We start from the raw sequence: 12,956 nt of genomic DNA on the forward strand, positions 1-12,956 counted from the left end.
CTCCCTAGAAACCACACAGACCCACTTCCGGGAGGACGGCGCCGCCTCCCCCCGAGCTACCGCGCCTGCGCGTGACGCGGCGGGTCGTTTCCAACCACGTGACAAAGCGGAGCTTGTGACTTCACAGGGGAGGGGCGGGGGGAGAGAGGGAGGAGAGGAGCGGCGGGCGGAGCGCATGCGCGGCCAGGAGAGCGCTTCTCCTGGCTTTGTGTCTTCGGCGCTGGGCGGTCGGTCGGAAAGGGGCGCGGTACCTTCTGAGCATGCGCACGAAGGAGCGGTTCGTCCCCCAGTGCGGGTTTTGTCTCTTCTAAATTGCAAATTGGGATGAGAGGTCGGCGGCTTTGTGTGTTCCGGAAGCAGAGATCATATTGAGGAACTGCGTTAACAGTTTATTGGCTTTTCAATGACTCATTTCAATTAGGTATTAGACTGAATTTTAGTTTCCTTAAAGCCCATTTTTTTAAAAAAGCCAATAGAGTCGCTAGTTTATAAATCACAATATTCGGTGCATGCAAAATCACACAATATTGCTTCCTAATAAGGGCGGTCCTCCCATCCCGATGCAAAAAAACAACAAAGCTACCTTGAACAGCTGTAAGTTAAACTTTTAGGCCATTTATGCATGGGAGGTTTCGCCTCGGGATTTGCCGCTCTCTAGATGTACATTTTCCCCATCCAAACTCTCAAAACGCAAACAATAAGTGTATATGAGGATGGCCAAATTAACGGAATTCCTATATGGAAAAGATATGGAAGAATTTAAAAAAACTTTGGCAAAGGCCGTCACATATTGGGATAAACTGGCAAAAAGGGATTTTACTACTTTAATTAGTGAGTTCTAGAAACTAGTTTTAATACTTTTATATTTTACTGTTAATAGATATTTTTAAAACTGTTTAGACACTTCGGAAGTCGGGTGATGGGTCACTTTTTAAGGTGGGCGGAGGGTCGAAGGGGTATCTTTTTGAACTTTATAATTTTCTAGCCATGAATGTATTAATAAGTATATATAGACATGCAGGAAGTGTAGAATTTCAATTTATTTGATCCAATCTTAGCATGTTAATCATTCACAAGATGTATGAAAAAGATAAGAGCACAGAGAAAAATATTATCCTATGAAGGCACAAGTTTAGAATATCTTTGTATTTTCTTTTTTTTAATTTTCTTTTTATTATTATTATTGTAGTTGTTTGTTTTGTTATATGTTATAATTTTTTTTAAAAAAATTATAAAATAAATTTAAAACCCCCCTCAAACAATAAGTTTTTTTGAAAATCTGGATGGGGCAAATGTGCATCGAGAGAGGGGCAAACCCAAGGCAAAAACCTCCCAGGCACAAATGAGCTGCTCCGAATCTTAACTCCGCTTTTTTTTTAAATCCGCATTTGCAGCGCCCTCCTAACACGAATTGAGACTACATTTCCCGGCGTGCACCGCCGGGCCCCGGGAAGGGGCGGGGCGGGGCCGGCGCCCCGCCCCCTTTCCCCGGCTGGGCAATGAGGTCGGGCAGCGTCGGGACGATGGCCGAGCTGCGAGGTGAGCGGAGGGAAGGGGGGGCCTCCCCCGGGTCTCCTCGGGAGCAAGCACCGCTGAGCGTGCCTGGAGGGCTTCACCCCATTGCATTTCCTTGGGGTGGGGGGAGAGGGAGGGCGATGCACCCAAAGAAAGGGGGCAGAGCATGCCTTGCTTTCCCCCGGGCTGGGAAACTTGCAGCGGTCCCCTGTTGGAAACAGGGGGCTGGGTGGGATCTGACGCAGGAAGCCCAAGGATGGGTGGGGGTAAATGAAACGTGAACTCGCGGAGCTGCCTTCTGCTGAATGAGAGAGTTGGGAGGGACCACCGGGGGTCATCTAGTCCAACCCCCCTGCACAATGCACCCCAGTGACCCCCCTACTCCATGCCCAGAAGATGGCCAAGATGCCCTCCCTCTCATTATCTGCCTAAGGTCATAGAATCAGCATTGCTGACAGATGGCCATCTAGCCTCTTCTTCAAAATCTCCAGGGAAAGAGAGCCCACCACCTCCCGAGGAAGCTAGAATCATAGAGTTGGAAGGGACCCCCAGGGTCATCTTGTCCAACCCCCCGCAGAATGCAGGAAATTCAACCCCCCACACCCCCAGTGACCCCCCCTACTCCATGCCCAGAAGATGGCCAAGATGCCCTCCCTCTCATGATCTGCCTAAGGTCATAGAATCAGAATTGCTGACAGATGGCCATCTAGCCTCTTCTTAAAAACCTCCAGGGAAGGAGAGCCCACCACCTCCCGAGGAAGCCTGATCCACTGAATCATAGAATCATAGAGTTGGAAGGGACCACCAGGGTCAGCTAGTCCAACCCCCTGCACAATGCAGGAAATTCACAACTATCTTCCCCCCCCCACCCCCCAAAAATATTTTTTGGTATCTATGGGGAACTAGCTGCGTTTCTCCAGGGTGCGCTTTCTCGTGAGACCCGGCTTGCGTCTTTGGTTCTGTCTCACTCAAAGCTCACCCTGGAATAAAGGCCTAATCTACCTCGCGAGGTTGTTGTGAGGATAAAATGGAGCGGAGGAGAACGGTGTAAACCACTTTGGGTCCTCGTTGGGGAGAAAGGGAGGGTATAAATGAACGAAATCAACAAATAAATAAATGTGGTTAGGCTTTAGGGCGCCCCTGGCCTTCTGCTGTATATTGATCCCATAGACTAATGCAGCTACCCTACTGGAATTTAAAAAAACATTAGGCACATTCATGAGGTCTGGAGGTGGTTATTAGCGGCAGTGGCGCGATGGAGCTTCCATGCTCAGAGGCAGCCTACCTCTGAAATCTATTTGGAGGGGAGGGCTGATGGTTTCGTGCCTTCCAGCATGAGCCAGCATGGTGTAGTGGTTAAGAGCGGTGGTTTGGAGCGGTGGACTCTGATATGGAGAACCGGGTTTGATTCCCCACTCCTCCACATGAGCGGCGGAGGCTAATCTGGTGAACCGGGTTGGTTTCCCCACTCCTACACACGAAGCCAGCTGGGGGACCTTGGGCTAGTCACACTCTCTCAGCCCCACCTACCTCACAGGGTGTCTGTTGCGGGGAGGGGAAGAAAAGGTGATTGTAAGCCGGTTTGATTCTTCCTTAAGTGGTTGAGAAAGTCAGCATATAAAAACCAACTCTTCGTCTTCTTCCTTGGAGGCTTCTGCTTGGTCCTTGGAGATATGATCTTTGATTCTTATAGAAAACTTTTAAGAAGGGGACAAGCAGGAGGCATTTGTAACTTTGGAGAAGGCTTTGCCGTTGGCAGGAATGGCGTGACGCATGCAACCGCCGTAGTGCCGTCCTGTGCGCTGGGCAGCGCTATGGGAGCTGTATGCGCTAGTCGATTCCTTTCCATCCTATGAGACAAGCAGCTTGAGGGAATGGGGAAGAGATAGGGGGACTGTGCCCTCCGGATGTGCAGAAATGGAGCATGCCGGAGACGAGAGGCAGAAAGGGTGACCGCGGGCACCTCCGGAGCAGCGGCAAGGGAAGGCAAGACGGGTGGAGAACCACCCTCTCGGTCTCCGTGACAAAGTGGCACAAGCGTACATGTGTCGATGGACGCAGTTGTAGAATTGTGGGCCGCTGCAGGCCGCATGGATTTCTCTAACCGAAGTCCGGAGATGCGGAAAGGTTATTTGAAATGCCAGCGGGGGGGGGGGGGGGTATGTGCAATGCCTCCCAGGGCGCGACAGCCCGCTCAAAACTCTTCTTGACGGGTCTCAAATTAGACGTGCGGCCCGTGTCGGGCACGTGACGGTGGCTTTTCGGAGGGCTGTGTCTATTTATAGGGGGCAGAGTGCTTTTAGCGACTGGGAGCCTTCGCTAGAATCATCTCTCGTCCTTCTCCTTCCCCCCCCCCCGCACTCCGCCCCCCAGAATATGACTGATGGCTTGGGGGTCTCGTTGTGTGGTTCCTTGATCCTGGGATGAAACTCCCTTCTGCTTGCTTCTGCCTTCTGTATGGTACATGCTGAGCAGGGGACTTAGGGGTTGCCCTCAGGATACCCCCAGATTCTTGAAAGCCAGCATGGTGTAGTGGTTAAGAGTGGTGGTTTGGAGCAGTGGACTCTAATGTGGAGAACCGGGTTGGATTCCCCACTCCTTCACATGACCGCCGGAGGCTAATCTGGTGAACTGGATTTGTTTCCCTGCTCCTCCACACGAAGCCAGCTGGGTGACCTTGGGCAAGTCACAGCTCTCTTCAAACTCTCTCAGCCCCTCCTACCTCACACGATGTCTGCTGTGGAGGAGGGAAGGTGACTGTAAACCGCTTTGATTCTTTCTTAAGTGGTAAGAGAAAGTCGGCATGTAAAAACCAACTCTTCTCTTCTCCGTAGGATGGGACATGGGCATGAAAACTTCTCGCCCAGGCACTGGTCATATCCTGCCTGGCTTAGCTTCGCCCAGGGTTGCCACAATTTGGGCCTTCCGGCCATGCCCTGAGTTGGCAAACAAAGAGGCAGCTGGGGGGGTTTGCAAAGGGGGTGGGTACACTTATCGTGACCTGGGAAACTCAAAGGAATCACGAACTCTTTCACCAGGAAGCTTGTCGGCCGGTGTTTGAGGCCAGCGATGGCTTGCTCTGGTGGCGTCCTTCTCATAGAATCGCAGAGTTGGAAGGGACCACCAGGGTCATCTAGTCCAACCCCCTGCATAATGCAGGACATTCACAACTACCTCCCCCACACCCCCAGTGACCCCTACTCCATGCCCAGAAGATGGCCAAGATGCCCTCCCTCTCATGAACTGCCTAAGGTCATAGAATCAGCACTGCTGACAGATGGCCATCTAGCCTCTGCTTAAAAACCTCCAGGGAAGGCGCACTTACCACCTCCCGAGGAAGCCTGTTCCACTGAGGAGCCACTCTAACTGTTAGAAAATTCTTCCTAATGTCTAGACGGAAACTCTTTTGATTTAATTTCAAGCCATTGGTTCTGGTCCGACCTTCCGGGGCAACAGTAAACAACTTGGCACCCTCCTCTCTATGACAGCCCTTCAAGTACTTGAAGATGTCTGTTAACTTCCGTTAATGGCTTTCCCCTCTTCTTCCCTGCTTCCTCAAGTCTTTCCCCTGTCCTGTGTGGTGCAGAACTATGCCTGGGGCAAGCAGGGCCGGGACAGCGAAGTGGCCAGACTCCTGGCTAGCAGCGAACCCATCCTGCGGATCGAGTTGGACAAGCCGTATGCCGAAGTAAGTGCCGTCCCCATTCCTCCCGGGGTGTTCCCTTCTGTCTTTCCCTTCTCTTTCGACTGGTCCTGCCTTGAGACACCAGGACAGGGCTGTGTCTTGGCGGCAGAGTTCTATTTGGCATACAGAAGAACACATGAAGCTGCCTTATACTGAATCAGACCCTTGGTCCACTGAGCCAGAGCCCCTTCCCCAGGTCCCAGGTTCAAATCCCCCCCCTACTCCGAAGCTCACGGGGGTGTCTCGAGCTTCTCTCTCTCTCTCAAGCTCCGTTGCAGAGTGAGGATTTGAACCCAGGTCTCCACGGGCCTAGCCCACCACTTCTCCACCGGTGTGGAAAGCAGCTGTGCGGGATTCGAAATCAAGTCTCAGCCTTGACTGCACTAGCTGGAAAACTTTATCTGGAAGAAGGAAATGCCAGTATGCAGAACATCCCAGGTTCAATCTCCGGCATCTCCAGTTAAAGGGACCAGGCAAGTAGGTGATGTGAAGACCTCCGCCTGAGACCCTAGAGAGCCGCTGTCGGTTTGAGTAGACAATACTGACTCTGATGGACCGAGGGTCTGATTCAGTAGAAGGCAGCTTCATGTGTATTCATGAGACCTTGTATCGTGCCATTGGGACCTTGTGTGTGTGTTAAGTGCCGTCAAGTCGCTTCCGACTCATGGCGACCCTCTGAATCAAAGTCCTTCGAAACATCCTGTCTTTGACAGCCTTGCTCAGATCTTGCAAACTCAGGGCTGTGGCTTCCTTTATAGAGTCCATCCATCTCTTGTTGGGTCTTCCTCTTTTCCTGCTACCCTCAACTTTTCCTAGCATGATTGTCTTTTCCAGTGATTCTTGTCTTCTCATAATGTGACCAAAGTACGACAGCCTCAGTTTAGTCATTTGAGCTTCTAGGGTCAGTTTTGATTTGATCTGGAACCCACTGATTTGTTTTTTTGGCAGTCCACGGTATCCGTAGCTCTCCTCCAACACCACATTTCAAAAGAATCTTCCTGTCAGCTTTCTATCGGCTTCCCATCAGGGACAACATGGCCTCTTTGAGGTTTCTTTGCACGTCTTCTGACGCAGCTGTTCACTGAGCCACGTTGACCGACCTCTCACCTTGGTTACCTTCTCTCCCCTCTTAGCTCTGGATGGGCGCGCACCCCAAAGGGGACGCCATCATTCTGGACAATCGCATCTCCCAGAAGACCTTGGGGCAGTGGATTGCAGAAAACCCCGGGTGCCTGGGTTCAAAGGTCAAGGAAATGTTCCAGGGGCAGCTGCCTTTCCTGTTCAAGGTGCTCTCCGTCAACTCCGCCCTGTCCATTCAGGCGCACCCGAACAAGGTGAGACCTCCTTGCGGCCTCCTCTCGCGGGACGTCCCTTGGGCAGCTGGGCTTGTTCCGCGGCGGGACCGGTCCTGTTCTCCAGGAACAGATTTTATGGTTTTCGACCTCTTTGCGCAAAAGAGAAGCAAGTTTCCGCCTAGAAGCCAAAGGTCAGATGGTCATCTAGGCTGGCAAACCGAGCCGGTGTGATTCTTCCTTAAGTGGTAGAGAAAGTTGGCATAAAAAAAGCAACTCTTCTTCTTCTAAACTTTCTCCTTGCTCTTCCCCTAGGAGCTGGCAGTGAAGCTTCACGCCCAGTACCCAGAACATTACCCCGATGCCAACCACAAGCCGGAGATGGCTATCGCCCTCACCCCCTTCGACGGTCTCTGTGGCTTCCGGCCTGTGGAGGAGATTGTAACTTTCCTTCAGAGTAAGTGAACAACGGAGCTTTAAGGGGTGGTGGTGGCAGGAGTGTTGGCCAAGGCAGCGGTGTGGTTGAATGGAACCTCCATGGACAGAGGCAGGATACCTGTGATTTCCAGTTACTGGAAGCTGGGGAAAGCTTTGGACCTCGGCCCCCCTGTTGGTGAGTCTTTCATCTAGTTAGTCACGATGGGAAGCAGGATGCAGGACAAGGTGCGGTCCAGCTGAGGTCTTCTTACATTTTTACAGAATGATCATTACAGGTTGTGGTAGGATACAGAATGAACAGAGGCAGTTCTGTATCTAGTTATAGAAAGCCGATTACTAGTATTCATTTTGACTAGTAGCCATGGATAACCCTCTCCTCTATGAACATGTCCACTCTCCTCTTAAAGTCTTCCAAGTTGGCAGCCATCACCACATCCTGGGGCAGGGAGTTCCACAATTTCACTATGCATTGTGTGGAAAAATATTTCCTTTTATCAGTTTGGAATCTCTCACCCTCCAGCTTCAGCAGATGACCCCACATTCTGGTATTATGAGAGAGGGAGAACAGCTTCTCCCTGTCCACTCTCCCCACACCATGCATAATTTTATTGAGTGGTGGACCAGAAATCTGAGCGATTCGGGTTTGAGTCCCCACTTCTACCATGGAAGCTCTGTGGGTGACCTTGGGCCTGTGATAAACTCTCAGCCTGGCCTGCCTCACAGGGTTGTTGTTAGAAAAATGGAGGAGGAGAGAACGATGTTCCAAGCTGCTTCGAGTCCCGGCTGAGGAAAAAAGCAGGATATAAATAATTTTTTTTAAAAATCATGCAAATAGAGGTTAGACAGCTGGGCTATGGTCTGGGAGACCCAGGTTCGAATCCCCACTCTTCGGGGTGTCCTCCCGAAGTCGTTGCCGGTGAGTCGACGGACTTGCCGCGTTGGGCTTCCTGCCTCGGGTGCCTAGCGGCCTTTGTCGACGGCGTGCGTGTCCGGTTTCCCTCAGAGGTTCCCGAGTTCCGAGCCCTGATTGGGAACGTGGCCGCTGAGCAGCTGGAGCGCAGCGTGGACAACGACCCGCGGGGAGTGTCAGCCGCCCTGCGCATCTGCTTCACCAGGATGATGAAGAGCGAGAAGAAGATCTGCGTGGAGCAGCTCAATCAGCTGGTGAAACGGATTTCCCATAAAGGTGGGTTTGGTGGGCGATTTCATAATAGCGTTGGCATGCCGGAGCAACAGGCTGTACTTACTTATTGTGAGATAACATTACTTATTGTGAGATCGCTTGATGCTGCTTCTTAAGAAAAGCTAGATTTGAGTCCCGAAGCACTTTAAAGACCTAACAAGATTTTCGGGCATGTGAGCTTTCAAGAGTCAAAGCTCCATTTTCCATGGAAATGGAAACAGTCGTGCATCCTGGACACAGAAGAATGGAAGGATAAACTAATGGAATACGCCATTGTGGCAAAAATGACCAACATGACCAATATAAACAACGATATAACTTTTGAGCAGCATTACGAGACAAGGAAACCATTTTATAATTATGTCGAAGCTCATGGTTAATAAACAGAAAGTTAAAAATGAGACAACAGTCAGTGGTATTACAATCTAACTTTAATTTTATTTTTAGATAATTACTGGGCTTATCAACATACTAACTAGGTATAGACAGTGATTATTTCCCAAATATGTTAAATAACTTGCCTAAATAATGAAAAGCAAAGCAGTGCTATTTGCCAGATTTGCATTAGAACGTCTATCTCCGTTTTTTAAAAACTACATGTTAGATGTCTATATTTTCCCTTTCCCCGTTTTCCTTTTGTACCCCTTTTATATTTTATATAATTAAAAATATTATTTTTAAAAAGAGTCAAAGCTCCCTTGGTCAGATACCAAACTTGGTCAGATACCAAGCTTGGTCAGATACCAGCTTGGTTAGATACCAAGCTTGGTCAGATACCTGACGAAGGGAGCTTCGACTCCAAAAAGTTTACACCCTGCAAATCTTGCGGTTCTCTAAGGTGCTCCTGGGCTCGAATCTAGATCTAGTTGAGGGGTTTTTTGCATCTGTCTTTTCCTCAGCCGCTCTAGGAGAAGAGACCTCGTCAAGCTGCGGCGACCTTCTGCTCCAGCTTCACTCGCAGTTCCCCGGAGACATCGGCTGCTTCGCCATCTATTTCCTAAACGTGGTCAGGCTAGACCCGGGGGAGTGCATGTTCCTTGGAGCCAACGAGCCGCATGCCTACCTTTATGGAGGTGAGTTTCGGCACGGAGCCCCCGTGTGACATAGCCACCACTGTGTCTGGCTAGGACTGGGGGGATCTATTTATTTATCACTGTATTCTTGTAACGTTTTTAATCACTCCAATAACTCGGAGTGGCGTACATAGTTCTGTCCCCCCCTCCCCATTGTTGTTCTTGCTGGAACCCTTGTGGAGCAGGCCTAGGCCGCTGGTTACCAAGTCTCGATTCGGTTGCATTTTTAGTTGTGCCCATGTCTGGATCTAGGACTGCAAGCCTGTCGGTTCTGTAGCCTGTCAGCTCAGATCTGTTAGAAGAACGTGCAATAATGGGTTTAAATTACAGGCAGAAGGGTACCATCTAGATATTAGGGAGGAAATTTACAGTGAGAGTTGTTTGACACTGGAATCGGCTACCGAGGGAGGTGGTGAGCTCCCCCCCCCCCCCGGCAGTCTTTCAGCAGAGGCCGCAAAAACACTTGTCAGGGATGCTCTAGGCCAGGGGTTCTTAAACTTTTCCCACTCACAACCCCTTTTCACCCAAGAAATTTTTACGCGACCCCGGGTATATAGGTATAGAAAATAGATATGCAAATCAAACATTTACTGATAATAAATCATAAAGAAATTTATTTTTAAACAATTCTTTGGTATACGTATCATTTTACCATTTATTAAAGACAAAAGCAAATTTGCATACCGTTGCCAAATTTTTCACGACCCCTGCATTCAGTTACGCGACCCCATTTAGGGTCGCAACCCGCAGTTTAAGAAGCTTTGCTCTAGGCTGATCCTGCATTAAGCAGAGGGTTGGACTAGATGGCCTGTATGGCCCCTTCCGACTCTGTGATTCTAAGAGAAAGAGGCGTTTAAATAGGGTACCATACTGTGAGCGAGTATGTCAGTGTGGTTCTGGCCAAATAGACACTTCAGCATTCCTTGCTTAGCTGTGACTTGCTCAGCAAGGCTAGAGAGAGACGGAAAAAGCCTTTTATTTGGGAACCTGTCTAACTGGACAATCTGAGGGTTCTTTTAGCAGGGGTGGATTTTAATACTACGTTAGGCAAAAGGTAAAGGTAGTCCCCTGTGCAAGCACCGGGTCATTCCTGGGGCGACGTCACATCCCAACGTTTACTAGGTAGACTTTGTTTACGGGGTGGTTTGTCAGTGCCTTCCCCAGTCATCTTCCCTTTACCCCCAGCAGCAAGCTGGGTCCTCATTTGACCGACCTGGGAAGGATGGAAGGCTGAGTCGACCTTGAGCCGGCGACCTGAAACCGACTTCCGTCGGGATCGAACTCAGGCCATGAGCAGAGCTTGGACCGCAGTACTGCTGCTTACCACTCTGTGCCACGGGGCTCCGTAAATACTACGTTGGTAGTTGCCAAATCCCTTTCCCGGTCAATTAAGATTAAAAAAATACTAATTTCCTTATGGGCTATTTAGAAAGTTCCTTCTCCCCCCCCCCTTCCTTTTTATTTGGATCTTAGTGTGACACTGTTCAGGGCCGAATTGGCCGTAAGAATCTTACTTACTTCAATGATATTGTTCAAAGAGAAAAGAGGGAAAGGGCGGGACTCCGTCCCTAGAGTGGGACCCTTCCCCCTTGTCCCCAGGAAGGCTTCCGCGCACGCTGACCGTCTGCTTCCCCCCCCTTTTAATTCGGCAGACTGCATCGAGTGCATGGCCTGCTCTGACAACACCGTGCGGGCGGGCCTCACGCCGAAGTTCATCGACGTTCTCACCCTGTGCGAAATGCTGAACTACGCTCCGGCCCCCAGCAGCTCCAAGCTCCTGACCCCCACCCAGAGCCGCCTGGACCCTTGCGTCTCCATCTACGACCCCCCGGTCCCAGACTTTGCTGTCATGAAGATAGAGGTGAGATCAGGCCTCCTTGAAGAGGGCCGGGAAAAGTGCACGCTTTTCTCCATTTTAGGGCTGCCTGCCATCAGCTGGCAACCCCAGGGAGCTTTTGTGGGCGGGGCAGGAAGTGACATCACTGCAAATAATGCTGCAGCGACACTCTAGCAATTTCCTAAATCTGTAGATTTGGTCAGTTCCTAGACCGTGGACCGCCGTTGCTTGTGATGCAGGGCCAGCGTGGTGGTGAGGTTAAGAGTGGCAGACTAATGCGGAGAACCGGGTTTGATTCCCCACTCCTCCACGTGAGCGGCGGACTCTGATTTGGAGAGCCGGGTTGGTTTCCTCACTCCTACGCATGAAGCCAGCTGGGTGACCTTGGGCCAGTCACAGCTCTCCGAATTCTCAGCCCCACCTACCACACAGGGTGCCTCTTGTGGGGAGTGGAAGGGAAGGGGACGGTAAGCCGGTTTGATTCTCCTTCAAAGGTAGAGAAAATCGGCATATAAAAACCAAGTCTTCTTCTCCTTCTGATTCTCCACCTCCTCTCCACTTGCTTAATTTTTACTTTGTCTCGACTTTCTGGTAGCAAAGGCCGATGGAGGTCAGATGTGAACACATGGAGCTGCCTTATACTGAATCAGACCCTTGGTCCATCAAAGTCAGTATTGTCTACTCAGACCGGCAGCGGCTCTCCAGGGTCTCAGGCGGAGGTCTTTCACATCACCTACCTGCCTAGTTCCTTTAACTGGAGATGCCGGGGATTGAACCTGGGACCCTTCTGCGTGCCAAGCAGATGCTCTACCCCTGAGCCACGCCTCTCCTGAGCAGCGCCTCCCCCTTTCCCTTGCAGATCCCTCCCACCGTCAAGCTGTACCTCGTTTCCGCCATCGACTCGGCCAGCATCGTGCTGGTGATCAAGGGGATGGCCGTGGGCACCTCCACCGCTGCCACCTCCGAAATGGCCCTCCGCCCGGGCACCGTGCTCTTCATCTCCGCCAACGAGAGCATTTCCTTGCACCTCTCCGCCTCCGAGGGGATGCTCCTCTTCCGAGCCTGCTGTCTCTTATAACACGGGATGCTTTAACACCCCCCCCTGACCTGGTGCGACTTGATTTTAGAACCGATAGAGAAACGGTCTGCCTCCTCCGAGGTTCCCCGTCCCTCTACCCCCCCCCCAAGCATCAAGGCTCACTCTTGTGTTGCCGCCAGCCATTTCCCTGCCTCCTTGTCCTTATTCCCAGACAGACCAGATGGTTTCTTAATTGTAAGTTTCTACGGTGCCGTCTTAAGATGGTAGGATCTCCCGTGTGGAGAGAGACTAACCCCCCCCCCCCCCGTTGCTGGGTATTCTTCTCAGCCCGTAGAAAGCCAAAGTTTCAGCTTTAGGATATGTTCCCCCCCTTCTTCCTGTTTTATTCCTGGTGCTTTGTAGGGGGGGCCTACAAGTTCCATTTTGTACCGGCCCTACAACTTCCATTTTGAAAGGTAGCGTAGCAAGAGTTGGGTGTCTCCCACCTCCGACAACCGTGCGCGAGGGAGACGGCGGGTTTCCAAGAAAGCCCTAGAGCTGTTTCGCCCTGTGCTTACGAACTTCCTTCCAGTCTCGGTGAACATCCTTTGAATCGCAAAAATAAAAAATTGTTCTGTGTTTTCCCCCTCGGCTAGCAAAACTCCGGCAGGAGACTAACCAGTGCTTCCGTTGACTGGCCCACCCGGTGGTCTTCTGGAAGGAATTGCTGCTAGCGGCATGGGCAGAGAGCCGGGCGGCCTCCTGCCTCTCTCAACGGACACAGCAGGATAGCGAGGCAGGGTCACTCCAGAGTGGAGAATATCGCTCTGCGGGGCTGACCCCTCGTTGGTACCTTATTCCGGTCTACCTCCAGGCTCACAGTTTTTGTCTCCTGTCCCTGGCTCTCTCCCTCCA

General features: G+C 51.0%; 1 protein-coding gene across 1 annotated transcript; it reads left to right on the forward strand.

Moving 5' to 3' along the window:
• The first annotated feature begins 5,074 nt into the window (after positions 1 to 5,074).
• MPI (mannose phosphate isomerase) lies at positions 5,075 to 12,101 on the forward strand. Its single transcript, XM_056865948.1, has 7 exons — positions 5,075 to 5,203; positions 6,334 to 6,534; positions 6,808 to 6,949; positions 7,934 to 8,116; positions 9,013 to 9,186; positions 10,839 to 11,047; positions 11,883 to 12,101. Exons 2-7 carry the CDS (start codon positions 6,340 to 6,342, stop codon positions 12,099 to 12,101), a joined length of 1,122 nt encoding a protein of 373 aa, XP_056721926.1. The 5' UTR covers positions 5,075 to 5,203; positions 6,334 to 6,339.
• Positions 12,102 to 12,956: the final 855 nt, after the last annotated feature.

This window comes from Euleptes europaea, chromosome 20 (assembly GCF_029931775.1).
Source record: "Euleptes europaea isolate rEulEur1 chromosome 20, rEulEur1.hap1, whole genome shotgun sequence".
Taxonomy (NCBI): domain Eukaryota; kingdom Metazoa; phylum Chordata; class Lepidosauria; order Squamata; family Sphaerodactylidae; genus Euleptes; species Euleptes europaea.

What these genes read in the sequence shown, in the direction of transcription:
- MPI (XM_056865948.1), top strand. Translation starts at nt 6,340, where the DNA reads ATGGGCGCGCACCCCAAAGGGGACGCCATCATTCTGGACAATCGCATC. An exon ending in GAAACGGATTTCCCATAAAG is followed by an intron (nt 8,117 to 9,012) that starts GTGGGTTTGGTG and finishes TCTTTTCCTCAG; the next exon opens with CCGCTCTAGGAGAAGAGACC. An exon ending in GCATGCCTACCTTTATGGAG is followed by an intron (nt 9,187 to 10,838) that starts GTGAGTTTCGGC and finishes TTAATTCGGCAG; the next exon opens with ACTGCATCGAGTGCATGGCC.